Source organism: Physcomitrium patens, chromosome 19 (genome assembly GCF_059467195.1).
Source record: "Physcomitrium patens ecotype Gransden chromosome 19, ASM5946719v1, whole genome shotgun sequence".
NCBI classification, from domain to species: Eukaryota; Viridiplantae; Streptophyta; class Bryopsida; order Funariales; family Funariaceae; genus Physcomitrium; species Physcomitrium patens.
Genome location: NC_143428.1, coordinates 2,933,918 through 2,954,452, shown reverse-complemented (window position 1 = coordinate 2,954,452; position 20,535 = coordinate 2,933,918). Strand labels below are relative to the sequence as shown.

General features: G+C 38.0%; 1 protein-coding gene and 4 non-coding genes across 5 annotated transcripts; 3 read left to right on the top strand and 2 right to left on the bottom strand.

Annotated features, from left to right (window-relative positions):
* The first annotated feature begins 1,232 nt into the window (after window positions 1-1,232).
* Window positions 1,233-4,483, top strand: LOC112295749 (uncharacterized). Its single transcript, XM_024547665.2, has 6 exons — window positions 1,233-2,105; window positions 2,253-2,339; window positions 2,862-2,939; window positions 3,156-3,338; window positions 3,638-3,751; window positions 4,042-4,483. Exons 1-6 carry the CDS (start codon window positions 1,545-1,547, stop codon window positions 4,222-4,224), a joined length of 1,206 nt encoding a protein of 401 aa, XP_024403433.1. The 5' UTR covers window positions 1,233-1,544; the 3' UTR covers window positions 4,225-4,483.
* Window positions 4,484-5,274: 791 nt separating this feature from the next.
* On the top strand, window positions 5,275-5,346 carry TRNAD-GUC (transfer RNA aspartic acid (anticodon GUC)). Its single transcript has one exon. It is a non-coding gene; the product is annotated as a tRNA-Asp (tRNA).
* Window positions 5,347-5,355: 9 nt separating this feature from the next.
* Window positions 5,356-5,426, top strand: TRNAG-GCC (transfer RNA glycine (anticodon GCC)). Its single transcript has one exon. It is a non-coding gene; the product is annotated as a tRNA-Gly (tRNA).
* Window positions 5,427-16,605: 11,179 nt separating this feature from the next.
* Window positions 16,606-16,676, bottom strand: TRNAG-GCC (transfer RNA glycine (anticodon GCC)). The gene has a single exon. It is a non-coding gene; the product is annotated as a tRNA-Gly (tRNA).
* A 9-nt stretch (window positions 16,677-16,685) lies between these two features.
* On the bottom strand, window positions 16,686-16,757 carry TRNAD-GUC (transfer RNA aspartic acid (anticodon GUC)). The gene has a single exon. It is a non-coding gene; the product is annotated as a tRNA-Asp (tRNA).
* Between the last annotated feature and the right edge of the window lie 3,778 nt (window positions 16,758-20,535).

Sequence of the window (20,535 nt, the reverse complement as noted above, 5' to 3'; positions counted from 1 at the left end):
TTTCAACTTCTTACGTTAGTACTGACTCTCAATAGGAATACCTTCTCGCAAACCTCAAAGCTAAAAGGGGGGGTGATATGAAGGACATACACTAGAAAGTTGTAGAAGATTCTAGAAGGTTCTAGAGAAGCTTTGTAGTTTGTAGAAGCTGCTTGAAAAGCTTCCTAGCTTATGGAAGCTGCTTGAGAAGCTTCTTAGTTTGTGGAAGCTACTTGAGAAGCTTCCTAGCTTATAGTATATATAGGAGCCAAGATTGAAGGGATCCTCAATCTTGGCAACACACCTCTTGGAACTCTACTTCATCTCTCTAATATTATTCTTGTACTCATTTGATTAATCTAGTTCTTGCTGATTCTTCTTGAGCTTCTTGTTTAGATTTCCAGTCAATATTTTAAATTCGTGACATTGTCTCATTTCTCTTCTCTACATCGTCTGAGTCCATACTGTGATCAAACTAACAAATACAACAACAATGTCATAGACTTTCAAGTTTCCAACAAAACTTAGCAACGTTCTCACTCAATCAATTTGAAGACGAAAGTTCTTCACGCCCCTATCAAATTATGCACAAAGGTCGCAAATCTATAAGGCAACGAAATTAAGAAGGTCGAGTTGCATGCATCCCTATCATGTGACAGAAATAGAGCAGCCACAAAACCTCCATCCTCAAGTAATAACCAACAGGAAAGTCATATGTATTCTACAATTAAGTCAGGCTACAAACCAATTTAGAGCAGAATTACTTGTACAGAATTCACCCATGGCAAATTCTCGACAAAAGACAATGGCTCCAACATTTCTTCACGAGAATACAGAGAAATCTTTTGATGGTTCACACTACTGCCGCAAAAAAATGTAAGAAACATTTGAAGAAAAACTAACACTCCTGTGCCCACACCACCACCGACCAACAGAAATCCTCTCCGTACAACGGTCGTAAGAGTGATCCCCTTGAACGGAACCAGCCTAGAGTAGCACCAGAGGCCCCCTTGGTGGCACTGACTGCAGGACGGCTTCATAAATCCGCCGCGACCGACGATCGTAGATAGTAACAAGTTAGCGGTGTTCATCAGGATCATCTATCCACTTATACATTCATTCATATATGAATGATAATCATCAAAATGGACGGAGAAGCACCGTATTATTTTATCTGTCGGTTGAGGTGTGGCGATGAGCTTGGCATCGCTCACGCGTGGTTATGGTGGATCCAAGTGGACAGCACTGTCCTCTCCCATTTGCAATTTGAGCTTTTCGAAGGATGAGCCTCACGGAGAGTCATGGCTTCGAACTCACGGGAACTGATGAGCCTGAATCTGTTCGATTGTTGAGGTGTGAGATTTCAAACCCAGCCCGCCAGGTTGCTCCTTGGGAGTCGAATGTGAAGCATTTGAGCTTTTCTGTTTTAAGTCTTAGGAATTGTGTCAATGGCGCTCGTTTGATGAGAAACGGCAGCCGTGAGGACGTCGTTGCTATTTCAAGAGCGCTCAACTGCACGACACATCATCTCGGAAGAAATAGACTGTGCTAGAATTCCTGTTATCATGGCGGCGTCCACTGGCGCATTCTGTAGCTTGAGACCTTCAAATTCTGGTCTCACTCTTCACAGTCTTGGCAGTAGCAGTCGAGTGCTCTTGTTGCAGAGGTCCTTAGCTCAATTCAGCGACGCCAACGAGTTAGCGTCTAGTCGTCATTGTGGGTTAATGGATACGCGGCTTGCATGGATAACATGTCACCTGCCAGAAAGTAGTCTCTTATGTAGGACAGGGAGGACCATACCGAGTGGTGGTCAGAGCTTTAGGGCACATGTGTGCACTGTGTGTGCACAATCAGAGCACTGCCATACAATGCAGGGGCGATGTCCCTGGAAGTCGTCTGTTGCGAGACTTAGAAGGAACCAAGAATCTGTCATTGCAAGAGCCACTTTCAATGTTGCTTACGAATTTGAAGATGCCTTCAGTGCTTTTGCCTTACCCCAGGCTCCGGATCCCGTGTTGTATCCTCGCAAGATGTTGAACCTAAAATTTGCCGTTCTATTGATGCGGTCAGCATACGAGGCTGTGGACGCCTTGGATTTCATTCCTATGGACAAGTTTCAAGTGAAAGTAAGGTTCCCTTTTCCTCTGAGAAAAGTTGGCATATCATCTTCGTCAAAATGGTGCAGTAAAGCGTACAATGCAGAAAAGACTGCTTACAGTTCAAATGTTTATTTGGTTCACATCGAATTTGACCTTAAACCTTTAATTGTGCAGTTTTGGAAGCTGCGGCAGAGCGAATTGGAGCCTTACACTTTGCAATGTCGACCTCTTCGAGTGAAATACGGAGATCTCACTGATCCTGTTTGTGCCCTACCTCCTCTCTCTTTCGGTCCGTCATCATCCCTACCATTCTGGTTACTGCCCTCCCATCTGTAAAATTGTTCGCCCATACAACACCCTGAACACTACCGAAACTCCCATGGAGAGCAGACCATCACATCTCCTAGCTATGTCCAGTTTCAAAGTTCACTGTCCGGAAATGTAGTCGCTTCATCTAAATCCTGCGCCCATGTCAATATCTGAACTCGTCTTTAATTAGTGCATTGTGTGTATGAGGCACAGAATTTAACCGAGACAATTCACCTTGCCGTTTGTCTCGCTCGGAGACTTAAGCCTCCGCGAAGCATTGCTTATATCTTCTTTTGTCGTCTGCTTTGTCTGATTGTAAAGCTTGTACCTAGAAGACGATTCCAATCTAGAAACTGTCGAAGCAGTAGTAATCAGACAATCATGCCAACGCCTAATATTTGGGAATTTGCATTCTAGTTGGCTGGGATATCCGGGTGCGTGTCAATCAGCTTACACCGCACACTTATTTTGCAGTTGTACTTTGATTTCATCAGCTTCTCGCAGTTTGCGGCAATCTCGAACGAAATAAAGACCGGGGAGCTCGTCTTTCAGGTATTCTACTTTTCACATAACATTCTATGCCCACGTCTGTGTATGTTTCTCTAGTATTTTCACGTTCATTTCAATGCTACACTGCCACTAAGAAAAGGTGCTGGATTTCTACTCTTGGAGATACGATCTACATGCCACGTACCCCTAGGCATCCTGTAATCAGGGGAAAATATACCCATCAATCTTCACGCACTGGTGATTGTGATCCCTTTGCAGGAGAAGATAGGGTCAGATGGGGAGTCTCGCACCGTGAGAAGGGACGAGCGGCTGAAAGATAATGCTGCGTTACCAGCAGCCTTCGTCAATAAAGCAGGGGACTTGCTGTATGGAAAGTTAGTGGATGGCTTTGAAGGCGAAAACTTTAATGCGCCTCCTCCGGCTTCATCAGACTTTTTAGCGGTAAGCTCTTGACTTCCTGGCACTTAATGATGTCTGCCATTCGCTCGCTTGTCGGATGTTTCACCTACCTCTCTCATTCCATTTTATTCTTTGAAATCCCAATCAATAAGATAAGTGTCGCGACAAAGTCTAGGATCAGCATAAAATCGTAGGATCCTCATGCTATGCCATTCAATTTTCCTTCACATCAAAGAGGTTCTTCTCTTCGTTCCCAATATAGGAGGTACAAGGTGACGTTAACATTCCGATCGGTGTTCAAAGAATCTTCTTTCTAACTCCAGATAATTGCAATTCTACAGGTCACGGATGGCGTGAAGAAACTTGTGCAAGTATTTGTAGACAAAGGATATGCCCTGAAGGCAAGCGTGGAACCTGTGCAATTCTCACCTAATAGCACAGGAGGCAAACTAAGAGTAAGCTTGTTAAATTGAACCCGTCGAATTCACTCAGCATGTTTCTCTTCAAGCACTTAAAACGTTGTTCAATAACGATCAACACACATCCAGATCAACTTAAAAGCTCACCTTCTTGCTATCAGTCATAGTGAATGCACGGGAAACTTACGTCACTGTAAGAAAACAATCACGGCCAGCTCAGCATCCGTTTTCATATTACAGAAGTATGTTCATCATCAATTCTACATCACATAAACCTGGTCCTTCCATTTGCTTCTAGATCTGAGACTCCGGTAACATTGACGCAGGTAAAGTTGGAGGGAAGTGCCACACAATGGGGGTTGCGCGCCCTTGCCAGTCGACGTGCACTATTAGTAAACGACTTCACAGGATTGGCAGTAGGGGCATATCTGAGGGCGTGCGGTTTTTCAGCCTATGAGAAGATACGGTATAGCGACACTTCTACCGAGCAGCTTTGGACGATTGTATGAGCAAAGGGTGGTCTCGGGTGAGAATGTTGCGCACCCATCCCCCTGGTTGGATGTGACAGAGCCCTCTCACGTAGTTGGTTAGCGTAAGAAGTGAACATCGAGCTGTGAGACGTAGCAGGACGTAGCAGGGCGAGAGAGCGAGGTTCCGTGACGCACTCAATGGTGGTCCGACCTGAAGTAAGTGATTGAGTTAGGGCGATTGAGTTACAATGATGAATTGAGCAAATAAAAAGGTCACTCGTGACCATGTTGAGGAGGATGCACAATTTGCCGCATCTGCTAGGGCTAGTGTGAGTGCCAATTTCCAGTCAGGGGGTGGGGCGTGAGCGGGAAGCAATGTGTGGAGTGCATGAGGAAAGCAGCAGGTGTTTTATGGCCACTGGTCAGTCTTGGGGGATAAGTTGCGTGCAACGACCGCGGTGTTGAAAGAGACGAGGGTCCAGGGAGCATGCACTCGGTGGATCCCAGTCCGCATGTCGGAATTGGGCGTGCATATTGTGAGCTGAGCTAAGTTGAGTTAAGTTGAGTTAACTGGGGCACGAAACACACGTCGTAGAGTCTGGCCATTGGAACGAACGAACTGTCCGTCTGACGCATTGGTTGGAACGAGTGGAAGTGTGCTGCACAATGAGACATGAACTCACAATTAAAGACCTGGAATAAGACGAGAATTTGGAGCCAAGTGAGTGTGGAGGCTGCATTCGTTGGTTGAAAACCAGTAGGTGGACACGATTAGCCACAAAATGCCCAGTGCAGCACAAGGACATAGTCCCAGAACGGAGGCTTCTCTTGAGACGTAAGATAAAGATGGTGCTAATTTGGAGGGCGGGCGCGGAGAGGAGAGGAGAGGGAAGTCGAGGAGAAGGAGGAGGGGCTATGGCAGCGAGTGAGTCTCGTTTTGTAGCAAGAGCGAGTAGCTTTTGTGCCCTGGCCGCGTTTGACGGTGAAGGTGGTAGGTCTGAGAAATTATTTTTAGGATAATTAGAGTTTTTTTCGAAATGTTGACATCTTCCAGCAGGATGTGCGCCTACGCGCTTCCGACTGGAAAAGGTCGTTGTAGTATAGTGGTAAGTATTCCCGCCTGTCACGCGGGTGACCCGGGTTCGATCCCCGGCAGCGGCGAGGCAATATGCACCGGTGGTCTAGTGGTAGAATAGTACCCTGCCACGGTACAGACCCGGGTTCGATTCCCGGCCGGTGCAAGCTCTTTCTCCCCTTCACCCTTTCTTTTGCTCTCACTTTTCCTTACATTCGCTCACCTGCCTCTCCCACACCGTTTGTAACCTGGCGGCTGTCACATGTAAAACTCCCATTCTTATCCCCTCCCAATGTTCTCTTCTCATAAATGAATCAATTAAATTACCTTCATCCATCCAATCTTTCCAATAACTAAAAACCTTCTTCATTTACTGGTCATCATCAAAAAATTTGTGCTTCATCATTTTATTAAACTCTTCCAATTATCAATTGTAACTTCTTCTTATCCATAAATATCTCTTGTATACTAAACCAAAGGTTTCACTCTAATGTATCTAACTACAACTATCAATCTTAAGAAATAATATCCACTTCTCTTCAAATAAATTGGTGCATTTATGAGATTGAGAATCTATGGGGTTGGAATGTTTTGATACATAAAGGTCTACAAAGGTTCTTAACTTGTGTTTACATTTATATTTTTATCTTTGCTTCCAACCATGGCATGATATTAAATTATCACATGCCAATCACAACACATTAAATTCTCTACAAAGTCTTCCATCATTAAACAACTATTCTAATAACATAACAATATTTTATTTAAATTGAAGATTGTTGAAGAACAGCAAGTACTTGCTTAGTTACAACCACATAAAGTTTAAGCATAGTATGTTGCTAATAGTAAAAAGGCAGCAAAGAGATAAAGTAAGTTATTATGGTAGTACCGAGGCTTTACTAAGAAGAGGTAGAAACAGATGTAATATCAAATAGATGGAAGTTGCCTCGTTGGTAAGCAAACCACCACCTATAAGTAAAGAGTGTTGGAAGTAAGAATTATCTTCCTCCACACTTCTATTAGAGTACAATACTTGTTGATGCTAAGTGTTTGTAGCCTTTAGACTTCTTTTTTTTCAATAGGTTATGGGCCCATTCACATTTGCTTGAGTGTCTTTTGAAGTCTTTGAAGTATTTTATTTTGTAAGTGTGGAGTAGATCAAGTTGTTGTTGCTGATGTTAGGCATTAAAAGTACCTAACTTTCAGATTCAGATCTAGATCTAGATCTTCGTTTGCTCTTACTTGTGGTTAAGAGCATTTTGGTGTTGATGGTTGATTTATCACATAAAGTTGCTTATTTTGCTTTATATGCCTCTTTTGGTGTATAGAGGTGACTTGTGAATATAAGAGAGATATTAGAGTGACAATTTAGATTTGGAAAGATCACCAGACTTGTGAGAAGCCTTAGAAGTGAAGTTGAGAGTGTTTTTGAGAGTAAAAATACTAGTTTGTTCACAAAGAAGGATTCTGTGATTCTAAGGCAGCTAAACCTTCTTGCTGATTTTAAGAGCATTAGGACTTCTTCTTACAACCTTTGTTGATACAACTCTGCCTAAGACATGGTTTCAAGTGAGGGTGAAGGCTTGAAAGTTATTGAGAAGTTTAGAGGTGAAAATTTCTACCATTGGAAGGTCAAAATGGAGCTTTTGTTGGCATCTTTGGATCTTTGGGATATTATAGATGAAAGTGAAGAGGCTCCAAGCAAAGATGCTGATATGAAAGAGAAGAAGGAGTTCAAACATCGTGAAAAGAAGGCTTTCGGTTGATTGCAACAAATGTGGATGAAGCCAACTTCTCTCACATTATCTCTTGCAAAGGACCAGCGGAAGCATGGAAGACTCTTTGCAACATCTATGAGAGCAAGAACTTATCCAACATCATTTATACAAGTAGTAAGTTCTTCACTTGCAAGATGGAAGAAGGTGAAGACCTCATAGCTCATGTCAATGAGGTAAAGGCTCTTGCAAACCAACTAGCAATTGTTGACAAGCCTTTAGAAGAAAGTGATATTGTCATGACCTTGCTAATGAGCCTTCTCAAATCCTACAACTACCTTATTGTAGCATTGGAGTCCATCAAGGTAAAAGAACTTACAATGGACTATGTGACGACAAGACTTGTCCATGAAGTAACCAAGAAGAAAGAAAAGGAGCCCCAAAGTAAAGTTTCAGCATTGTATTCACGTCAAGGCAAGGGCAACTATCCAAATCAACGAGGTAATGTCAAATCTTGCTTCATTTGTGGCAAAATAGGCCATTTTGCTCGAAATTGCTACAAAGGCAAAAAGATGAAGAAGGAGAATGCAAATAGTGTGCAAGATGAGTTTGGAGGACAAGATTATGCACTCACTGCAACAAATGGGACCTCTATGGCTTCCATGTCAAGATGGATTGTGGATTCAGGTTGTTCCAAGCATATGACACCTTATAAGTCTTCATTTGATACTTATGAAGTTATTCCAGCACCAAACGTGGTGTTGGTAGATAGTGGTACATGTGAAGCCATTAGAATTGGATCTATTATGGTAGAGGTGGTTGTGAATGGACAAACCAATCGGATCAGAGTCAAAAACGTCCTTCATGTGCCAAGATGAAGCAAAACCTACTTTCGGTGAGTAAACTTGTAATGGAAGGTTTTAAAGTTTAATTTGACATGAATGGATGTTTTGTAAGATCATTGAGTAGAAACAAGGTCTTCAAAAGCTTGAAAGACGGAAATTAGTACTACCTCATTTGTAAGAAGGTGAATGGAATGGAGGTAGCTGCATTTACTGAGATTACATCAAACGAAGACAAGTTGAATATATGGCATCGTCGCCTTGGCCATTTGAATGTGAAGAGCATGAAAGAGCTCAAGACCATGGTAAGTGGCTTAGATCTTGGAAATACAAGCCAAAATACAAAACAACTTGCATGTGAAGAATGCATACAAGGCAAACAACAAAGGGCCTTATTTCCAAGGAGTGTAGCAACACGTGCTACCAAGTTGCTAGAGATTGTCCATTCAGATGTATGTGGACCTATGAATAATACAAGTATTGGAGGATCAAGGTATTTCTTTACTTTCATTGATGATTATTCAAGAAAGATTTGGATCTATATTTTTAAAGCCAAGAGTGAATGCTTTTGGAGATTTAAGGATTTTAAAGCACTTTTTGAAAAACAAAGTGAATGTAAGATCAAGGTGCTATGTACGGACAATGGAGGTGAGTACATGTCTAAGCAATTTGATGTTTATTTGAAGAATGAAGGAATTGTTAGAGAAACCACAACTCCGTACACTCCACAACAAAATGGTGTTGCTGAAAGGACAAATCGAACCATTGTAGAGATGGCAAGGAGTATGTTACATGCTCAAAATCTTGGCTATGAATTTTGGAGAGAAGGGGTGGTGAATGCAATATATACAAGAAATAGATGTCCAACAAGTGCTCTTGCATCAATGACACCACAAGAAGCATGGAGTGGTAGACAACCTTGCATTTCTCATATGAAGACCTTTGGTTGCATTGCATATGCAAAAACACCTAATTGTATGAAGTCCAAACTTGATGCAAAAGGTACAAAGTGTGTGTTTCTTGGTTATTGTGAAGGTACTAAGGTATATAGACTAATGTGCTTGAAAATCAAGAAGATCATCAAAAGTCGTGATGTTGTTTTTTTAGAACACAAAAATCCTTGTGACCACTTGGAGATGTGTCCAAGTGGGAGTAATGGTGTGTTTGTGGACACATCTTTGAATTCAGCAAAGAAACAAGAAGATGAAGACAATGAAGATGATGAAGATGAAAAGCCAAAGAAGGTTGAAAAGATGAAGGCTCTTATAATTGATAGGACCAGCAATGAAAGAAATGAAGATGTTGAAGATTGGGATGATGACAATGATGAAGACTTCCAACCATTGAGTAAGAAATGACAAGGTTTAAGAGTTGGAAAAGAATAAGGTGAATGTTCTTCAATCAATGAAAGGAGATATCTTTTGAGAGAAAGAAGGCAACGTGGCGAATGGTGGAAGAATCACATCTTCTCTCAAGTAAGTGAAGAAAATATAAATGTTGCTCTTCTTGCTGATCCATTGTCTTTGTGTGATGCTATGAAGTGTGAAGATGCAATCAAGTAGGAGAAGGCTATGGAAGAAGAGTACCAATCTCTTATCGACAATGGTACATGGAAATTGGCACCTCTTCCACCAAATCGATCTAGTGTTGGTTGTAAATGGGTGTTTAGGACTAAAAGAGATGCAATGGATGTGGTGGTGAGGCACAAGGCAAGATTAGTTGCCAAAGGATACTTACAAGTTGCTGGAATTGATTTCAATGAGACTTATGCACCCATTGCCAAATTCACCACCATAAGGATCATTGTAGCAATTGGGGCAGTAATGGATTTGGAAATATACCAAATGGATGTGAAGACGGCCTTTTTGAATGGAGAATTACAAGAAGACATCTATATGGACCAACCTCAAGGATTTATACAACAAGGTAAAGAACATCTTGTTTGCAAATTGAAGAAATCCTTGTATGGGTTGAAACAATCACCAAGGGCATGGTACCAACGAATTGACACCTTCTTTATCAATGAAGGATTTATAAGGAGTGAAGTTGATCATTCATTGTATGTGATGCAATCTAGAGAGTTCTTACTGATTGTAATCCTCTATGTTGATGATTTGATCATCTTGGCTAACAATATGGAAAAGATGGATTGGATGAAGGCCAAATTAGAGAAGGAATATGAGATGAGTGATTTGGGAGAATTGCACTATTGCTTGGGAGTGGAATTTGCAAGAGATCATGGTAACAAGACCATTACAATGAGCCAAACAAAGTATATTGAAGAAGTGTTAAAATGATTCAACATGGAGGAGTGCAAGTCCATTGGAATACCTTTGGATGCAAACTTGAAGTTGATGAAGCTTACGGATGAGGAGTTTGCACAAGTTGAAGGTGAGATGCAAAGTATTCCTTACAAAGCAGTAGTAGGCTCACTCATGTATGCAATGGTGGCTACAAGAGTGGATCTTGCGTATGCAGTGAGTGTTGTAAGCCAACACATGTCTAAGGCTGGACCAATGCATTGGAAAACAGTAAAGAGGATTTTGAGGTACTTAAAATACACAAAAGACTTCAAATTATGCCTTGGTGGTAAGAACATTGACTTGCAAGGTTATTGTAATGCGGATTGGGCTGGAGATGTAAATGATAGAAGATCCACAACGGGATATGTATTCTTCATTGGAGTGGGAGTCATTTCATGGAATTGCAAGAGACAACCTACTATTGCAAGATCAACAATAGAGGCAGAGTATATGGCAGCAAATCATTGTGCAATAGAGTCGTGTTGGATAAGGCAACTCTTAGAAGACATTGGTCTAGTGCAACTAGAAGAAACTCCCATTATGTGTGACAATCAAGGATGTCTTGCATTTGCAAAGAATCTAAAGTATCATTCAAGGACCAAGCACATTGATGTTCAACATCATTTCATACGAGAGAAGTTTGAAGATGGAATAATAAGTATGAAGTATTGTGCTACAAATGACATGCTTGCTGATGTGCTTACAAAGGCATTAGTAAAGGGTAGACATCATGACTTGATTCAGAGATTAGGATTAAAAGCCTTTTGAATATTAGCAAAGTGGGAGTGTTGAAGAACAATAAGTACTTGCTTAGTTACAACCACATAAAGTTTAAGCATAGTATATTGCTAATAATAAAAAGACAGCAAAGAGGTAAAGTAAGTTATTATAGTCGTACCGAGGCTTTACTAAGAAGAGGTAGAAACAGATGTAATATCAAATGGATGGAAGTTGCCTAGTTGGTAAGCAAACCACCACCTATAAGTAAAGAGTATTGGAAGTAAGAATTATCTTCCTCCACACTTCTATTAGAGTATAATACTTACTGATGCTAAGTGTTTCTAGCCTTTAGACTTCTTTTTCTTCAATAAAGATTAGAACAACTAAGCAACTTTTCAATAGTTTGAATACCACCTACCCACTAATCCTTCCTATACAATAAGGCTTATACTTCAAATCCCAAACTACTTATGTGCTAACTTCTACTCCAAATGCATCCAACACAATCTTATATGTATCTAATTCATTAACTATATTATAATCTAGGGCCATATGCTACTTTCAACAACATGATACATTAATCTCACATATATTATAAAGATATCTCAACATCCAACCTCACATGTCATCTTGTCAAGAGAGACAAAAGAAATGACCCTCATCTTTTTCTTAGTAATAAATATAATAAATTTGAATATAAAATCAAGATCATAAGTGATATTCTTTACCTATCTATGTTCACATCTATGATACATTATCAATCTCAATTAGACCAACCTTGATGCATTCATTATATTACAAAGTATTTATATAATATGTTATTTACAAGCACCCAATGGCTCAATTTAGTTTTTTGGTAGACTTATGAATGGTTAAATCAAGAGCATGTTATTAATCTAGCACAACTATCTAATGAGAAGAACAAAGCCTAAGTTGTAGTAACCTTGATTCAAGCCTACTTAAATTTGGAATTTTATTGCAGGTAAATATGTCTTCAACTAGTCTATATTGCATTTAAAGTAGGTCTTTCAAAACTACTCATTATTGAAGCAATGAGAATCATAGCACCAATATACTATTGACTAACTAATGTAACTTAATAGAATGATGACAATAGTATTTTGTTCAAGCTTGTGATATTTTTCTTTAGAAATATAAATATATGTAAATGCATTGAGAATTACTAAAAATAAGATAGGAGATTTGATGCTATAGAGTTATTTAAAAAATATTGTTGAAATCCTTAATGTTGGATTGAGTTTTTAGATAGGTAATTATACAAATTACTTCATTTTAAAAAGCAACTAGGATTTTAGGTGCATTAAAGATACTCTAAGTTATTTCTATAAGTATTTTATTTATATATATAAATATATATATATATATATATTTATATTTTTAGTAATATTTTTTTATTCAAATTTCCAACATATGATAAGTTTTTATTTTATGCTATGTTGGTCTAAAAAAGCTATGAATATTTTAGCCTTATATTCTCATCCTTTTTCAAAGCAAAGGGAGGCAATAGAGAAATTAAAATGATTTTCAATGTATTTTTCGAAGTATCAATACTATATATATAAAAAAATCTTACTTTTTTATGAAAAATAAAATAGAGTCATAAATATTTGTTGCAATCATCAATAAAAGTGAAAAATAGTTGCTTTAAGTTAGAAAAGTTACTTAGATAGGACCACAAAGGTTGGAGTCGATGAGCTAGAGCAAACAAGATGTATGTGTAGATGAAGATTTTGAAATGGCATTGCAAAGATGCTTGTTAATGATACATGAGACAAAATATATATATATATATATATATATATATATATATATAGATATATCATAGAGGAGGTAAGCTTGACATGAGATTGTCTTTTAACATGTAGTATAACAATTTGTAATTGGAGTGGTTAAATTGTTGATGTTAGAGAATTTCTAAGGACATAGATTCAATTGGCAAGGAATTGCTCAAAGAAGTTATAAAGCCAATCTTAAGAGAAAATCCTAAATATAAATTTAATTTGTGTAACAAACTTCATGGATCTTGAATTTCTTTGAAAATAGTATAAAAAAAATCATGAAAATTAATAATATTATAAAATTTAAAATAAAGACGGTTATATATCTATTATTAGTCAATTTTTCAATTTTTTTAAAAAAATATATAATACATAAAAAATGTTAGAAATTATTTTATTTTTCAAAAAATGAACATTACCTCTCACAATTAAAAGCTTTGATCCTCCTATTATAATAATATTGGTCACAATAAAGGATATAAAGAAGTGAAATAAATGTTCATATTAATTGATAAAATAAGAACTAAGATTGGAATTAATGACAAAGAAAGGATTGTGAATGTGAGAGAGCATGGCAATTATATTTATCTCTTGTGAGTTGTTGATAGTATTCTCTAAGTCTTTATCTTTTAAGTTTTAGAGGCACAAATAGTTTGTGTTTGGTTAAAACTATTAACAAATCTTTTGATGATTTGACTTTCTACCAAAGATCTTTTGAATGTACAAATTCTTCAAGGTTTGTGTAATTTAAATGAGGTTGCTCTTTATGATGATATTATATGTAACCTTCAAAGAAACCTAATTCAAAAGAAGGTTGTTTGAAAAAAAATTATACAAAAATGCTATCTTAGATGTCTTAACCAATGCTCGCTAGTTAGGTGACAATTTCTTTGACTAACAACAATTTTAATTCTACAATCATGCCTCTTTAAAAAAATAAAAAAATAAATCATTTCAAAGATGAATTTTTTTCTATGTTGTTAAAACTTGAATTTTGTTTGAACTTAAGCCAGAGAGTAGAAAAATTGGATTTAAATCATATGACAATAAGACCTATTTTCTAAGAGACAATGGTAGTGATAATCATGATGGTTTTGTTCAATTTCTTTAGCATTTTTTATATGTCATTAGCATTGTCATTGTTTTAAATCTTGCTTGTGAATCCTTTGGGTACTTCTTGTAGAAATTAGAAATAATAACAAGATCCTAACAACTCTAATAGAAATCTAAATAAATTTTAATTAAAACTTAACAATCATATTCAAACTTTAATTCAATCTAAGAGAAGCCTTCAAAAAATTAAAAAAGATATATAAAAATACTATTGTCATCATTCTATTAAGTTACATTAGTTAGTCAATAGCATATTGGTGCTATGATTCTCATTGCCAAAAGATGATAATTAGTTATAAGATTATTTTTAATGAGGCTCTTTATTCAAAAAAGCTTTTTTAAAATGCCAATAAAAGTCTTTATTGATAGCCCATCTTTTATCATATTTGTTTTATCATTAGATTTTGAAGATTGTAGAATACAAAAATAACATTTTAGTTTTATAATTTAGAACCTAAAATTTAATTCAAGGTGGTCAAATTTTCTAATATAAGATTTAAATTGTACTTTTTGTCTTTCAAAATATTATTAAGAATCTATATGTTTTCTTGTGATAATTTGGTCTTACATTATCAAAAAAAAATAGTCATTTCTGCTGAATATATTAATTCATTAAATTTGTATTGAAGTTTGATATCTCACTAGCATAAAGAGGTCATAAAGATAACAAATGGTATTTTTATTTTGTCCTCCAAACTCATCTTGCACACTATTTGCATTCTCCTTCTTCATCTTTTTGCCTTTGTAGCAATTTCGAGCAAAATGGCCTATTTTGCCACAAATGAAGCAAGATTTGACATTACCTCGTTGATTTGGATAGTTGCCCTTGCCTTGACGTGAATACAATGCTGAAACTTTACTTTGGGGCTCCTTTTCTTTCTTCTTGGTTACTTCATGGACAAGTCTTGTCGTCACATAGTCCATTGTAAGTTCTTTTACCTTGATGGACTCCAATGCTACAATAAGGTAGTTGTAGGATTTGAGAAGGCTCATTAGCAAGGTCATGACAATATCACTTTCTTCTAAAGGCTTGTCAACAATTGCTAGTTGGTTTGCAAGAGCCTTTACCTCATTGACATGAGCTATGAGGTCTTCACCTTCTTCCATCTTGCAAGTGAAGAACTTACTACTTGTATAAATGATGTTGGATAAGTTCTTGCTCTCATAGATGTTGCAAAGAGTCTTCCATGCTTCCGCTGGTCCTTTGCAAGAGATAATGTGAGAGAAGTTGGCTTCATCCACATTTGTTGCAATCAACCGAAAGCCTTCTTTTCACGATGTTTGAACTCCTTCTTCTCTTTCATATCAGCATCTTTGCTTGGAGCCTCTTCACTTTCATCTATAATATCCCAAAGATCCAAAGATGCCAACAAAAGCTCCATTTTGACCTTCCAATGGTAGAAATTTTCACCTCTAAACTTCTCAATAACTTTCAAGCCTTCACCCTCACTTGAAACCATGTCTTAGGCAGAGTTGTATCAACAAAGGTTGTAAGAAGAAGTCCTAATGCTCTTAAAATCAGCAAGAAGGTTTAGCTGCCTTAGAATCACAGAATCCTTCTTTGTGAACAAACTAGTATTTTTACTCTCAAAAACACTCTCAACTTCACTTCTAAGGCTTCTCACAAGTCTGGTGATCTTTCCAAATCTAAATTGTCACTCTAATATCTCTCTTATATTCACAAGTCACCTCTATACACCAAAAGAGGCATATAAAGCAAAATAAGCAACTTTATGTGATAAATCAACCATCAACACCAAAATGCTCTTAACCACAAGTAAGAGCAAACGAAGATCTAGATCTAGATCTGAATCTGAAAGTTAGGTACTTTTAATGCCTAACATCAGCAACAACAACTTGATCTACTCCATACTTACAAAATAAAATACTTCAAAGACTTCAAAAGACACTCAAGCAAATGTGAATGGGCCCATAACCTATTGAAAAAAAAGAAGTCTAAAGGCTACAAACACTTAGCATCAACAAGTATTGTACTCTAATAGAAGTGTGGAGGAAGATAATTCTTACTTCCAACACTCTTTACTTATAGGTGGTGGTTTGCTTACCAACGAGGCAACTTCCATCTATTTGATATTACATCTGTTTCTACCTCTTCTTAGTAAAGCCTCGGTACTACCATAATAACTTACTTTATCTCTTTGCTGCCTTTTTACTATTAGCAACATACTATGCTTAAACTTTATGTGGTTGTAACTAAGCAAGTACTTGCTGTTCTTCAACAATCTTCAATTTAAATAAAATATTGTTATGTTATTAGAATAGTTGTTTAATGATGGAAGACTTTGTAGAGAATTTAATGTGTTGTGATTGGCATGTGATAATTTAATATCATGCCATGGTTGGAAGCAAAGATAAAAATATAAATGTAAACACAAGTTAAGAACCTTTGTAGACCTTTATGTATCAAAACATTCCAACCCCATAGATTCTCAATCTCATAAATGCACCAATTTATTTGAAGAGAAGTGGATATTATTTCTTAAGATTGATAGTTGTAGTTAGATACATTAGAGTGAAACCTTTGGTTTAGTATACAAGAGATATTTATGGATAAGAAGAAGTTACAATTGATAATTGGAAGAGTTTAATAAAATGATGAAGCACAAATTTTTTGATGATGACCAGTAAATGAAGAAGGTTTTTAGTTATTGGAAAGATTGGATGGATGAAGGTAATTTAATTGATTCATTTATGAGAAGAGAACATTGGGAGGGGATAAGAATGGGAGTTTTACATGTGACAGCCGCCAGGTTACAAACGGTGTGGGAGAGGCAGGTGAGCGAATGTAAGGAAAAGTGAGAGCAAAAGAAAGGGTGAAGGGGAGAAAGAGCTTGCACCGGCCGGGAATCGAACCCGGGTCTGTACCGTGGCAGGGTACTATTCTACCACTAGACCACCGGTGCATATTGCCTCGCCGCTGCCGGGGATCGAACCCGGGTCACCCGCGTGACAGGCGGGAATACTTACCACTATACTACAACGACCTTTTCCAGTCGGAAGCGCGTAGGCGCACATCCTGCTGGAAGATGTCAACATTTCGAAAAAAACTCTAATTATCCTAAAAATAATTTCTCAGACCTACCACCTTCACCGTCAAACGCGGCCAGGGCACAAAAGCTACTCGCTCTTGCTACAAAACGAGACTCACTCGCTGCCATAGCCCCTCCTCCTTCTCCTCGACTTCCCTCTCCTCTCCTCTCCGCGCCCGCCCTCCAAATTAGCACCATCTTTATCTTACGTCTCAAGAGAAGCCTCCGTTCTGGGACTATGTCCTTGTGCTGCACTGGGCATTTTGTGGCTAATCGTGTCCACCTACTGGTTTTCAACCAACGAATGCAGCCTCCACACTCACTTGGCTCCAAATTCTCGTCTTATTCCAGGTCTTTAATTGTGAGTTCATGTCTCATTGTGCAGCACACTTCCACTCGTTCCAACCAATGCGTCAGACGGACAGTTCGTTCGTTCCAATGGCCAGACTCTACGACGTGTGTTTCGTGCCCCAGTTAACTCAACTTAACTCAACTTAGCTCAGCTCACAATATGCACGCCCAATTCCGACATGCGGACTGGGATCCACCGAGTGCATGCTCCCTGGACCCTCGTCTCTTTCAACACCGCGGTCGTTGCACGCAACTTATCCCCCAAGACTGACCAGTGGCCATAAAACACCTGCTGCTTTCCTCATGCACTCCACACATTGCTTCCCGCTCACGCCCCACCCCCTGACTGGAAATTGGCACTCACACTAGCCCTAGCAGATGCGGCAAATTGTGCATCCTCCTCAACATGGTCACGAGTGACCTTTTTATTTGCTCAATTCATCATTGTAACTCAATCGCCCTAACTCAATCACTTACTTCAGGTCGGACCACCATTGAGTGCGTCACGGAACCTCGCTCTCTCGCCCTGCTGATAAACACACAACTCATCCACATAATTACGAGCCAGTTCAGGCCCAATGATCAACTGAATTGTTCGGATTCATCAGTGACATAAATACAGTCCACACCTATGTTCCCCATATTGAGAACGTATATGAGAACACAGGAGTGATGCTCAACACCCTCTCTCGCTTCCTGTGTGTTCTGTCAACTGAACAAGATTCTAGACGAAGCACTTCCTAAGGTAATAGTTCTCTGCATCGCTTAATGTGTAGAAACCCTTCTACTGTGCACAGTAGAAATGATTGACAAGGGGTTCGCACTCAGACCATGAAGGGTAGATTCCAGCTCGTCTACCATTTCTAACATAGAACATAAATTTCTCTGATGAAGGGATCGAAGCTCTGGGCGAGGAAGCGACATTTGGATTTGAATCAGAGTTCAAGTGTCGGAGGCAAACAAGCTAGGCATCCACACTTGCGAGTAGATAATCCACAAGAGCCTTGAGCAAGGAGAGTAGTGTCCAGATGACCAGGTGAAGATTAAATTCCATAGAAAAGAGACGTTGTGGGTAGTAGTTTCCATGATAAAAAGACAGAGATTATATAGCGAGGGAGAGAAGAGACAAATCTAGGTCCTCTTGATGAGGATATTGATGTTAGCTAGATTGAGCTCATTTCAAAATTTCTCAAACATGGACTGACCCAAGGGCATTGTGAAGATATCCGCCAGTTGCTTGTAGGTTGGAACACATTCCAATTCCAAATCTCCACTTGCAATTTTCTAGCGAGTGAAGTGATAGTGGGCATAAATGTGGCTGGTGCGCAAATTTATCCAATGATTTATTGCCATGATGATGTTGCCCATATTGTTGCAATAAAGGCGAATTGGTTTTTTTATATCAAATTGAAGATCCTGAAACAGCATGATGAACCACAATGCGGTCTTGGATGCTTCCACCAATGCTCTGTACTTTGCTTCGGATGACAACAGAGCCACGGTGGATTGCTTTTTCAAGTGCCAAGTAATTGGAAAAGAACCTAATTTGAAACTAAAACCTATGGTGGATTTTGAGTCTTGTAAGTCACATACCCAATCCAAATCGACGTAGCCGTACAAGGTGTTACATTCCTCTTTTGCAAATAGAATTCTGAAGTCTTCAATTCCTCATATGTACCTCAAAATCCTCTTTGCAGCCAGAAGGTGTGATAGTTGTCGTTTTTGCATTAACCTGCTCCACATTCCAATTGAGAATTTAATATTGAATCTAGTGATAGGAAGATGCAGTAATGAATTGATCAAGCCGCTATAGAAAGTGGAATTGCATTCTTCTTCTCCCATATTGGTGACTAATTTGCACCTCACGTCTATTGGCGTAGCTGCTGGTTGACAGTCCTTCATGCCATAATTTTTGAGGATTTTCTTAGCATAACCTCTTTGAGTAAGAAAGATGCCCCTTTGCATACGTGTGCATTCAGCTTTGAGATAGATCATGATGTTTCCTTCCAATAGTTCTGTTATGGAGAACTTGGAATTGAAACATGTTTTCAAATCTTTTATGGCTGATAGTGAATTCCCAACCATGAATGGGTCATCCACTTACAATGCAATTAGTATAATAATCTGATTTTTTGTTTGATTATAAAAATTGGTTTTAAACCAATGTTCTGGAGGAATTTATCTACCTTGTCATACCATGATCCTATGAGGGCTTGCCATAAGCCATAGGAAGCCTTCTTGAGCTTGTACACTAAATACTCATTGCTTGATACTTGGAAGCCTTTTGGTTGTGTAATATACACTTTTTCTTTGCAAAGGCATAAAGAAAAGCAAAATTGATGTCCATATGAGCAATGATCTAATTATTTTGTGAAGTAATAGCAAGGAGTGATGGAATAATTTTCTATGCAACCACCAAGACAAACATTTCTTCAACATCCACTTTTTTTTATGTTCAAAATCAGGAACCACTAGTCTAGATTTTCGTTTTGAAGTTCTCCTTTCAGATCAATTTTAGCTTTAAAAATTCATCTAGTTGATATTGCAATCTTGATAGGAAATAGATCGTTAAGATATCATATCTCATTTTTTCACAAGAGAATTGTACTCATCTATAATAGATTTCTTTCAATTCAAGCAACTCAAGGCTTTGCTAAAATTAATAGATTCTTGAGATGAAATTATAATAGACAGAACATAGTGATCATTGGACTACTTTGATACATGATTCTTTGATTGGATCTAGTTATCTATTGAGTGGGCCATTATAGCATGGATATAGAGGGATTAGATTGTAAAATATTGTAATCTAAAGAAAATGTTAGTGGTGCAGAGGTAGCATTTCATGGTAATGACGCACAAAATGAATCCGCATTGCTAATTGGTAAATAATCAGTGTCAAGATTTGGCATTAAAGTATTATAGAAGATTTAGATTTTGTGGCATATTATTTTAGGCATCAAACAATAGCACATTGGAAGATAGCAATTGAATTGGAACCTACAACAGACTTCTTGGAGATGCTCGATTCAATGAGTTTGCTTAATTGCCAAATATTCCATGATTTTGTTGTCCATAGTTTGCAAGATTCAAGTATGTTGCTACTAATGGAGGTGACTTATAAGGCTATAATTAATATGTAGTAGAAGCGAGTTAAATATAGTAACTTATTGTAGAAGTTTATTGATAATTTTTTAAAGATCTTTGCCCTCTTTGTTGTAATCATCATAGTTGAAAGAGTATGGTTTAAACTTAAGATTGATATGATGGGATCCAAATTACAAAATTTTGTCTCATAAAAAAAACATCCTTTGAAATCATTGTCTTGTTTATTGATAGTAGATATATTTAATAGGCTTTTGAGCAATTATTATATTTTATT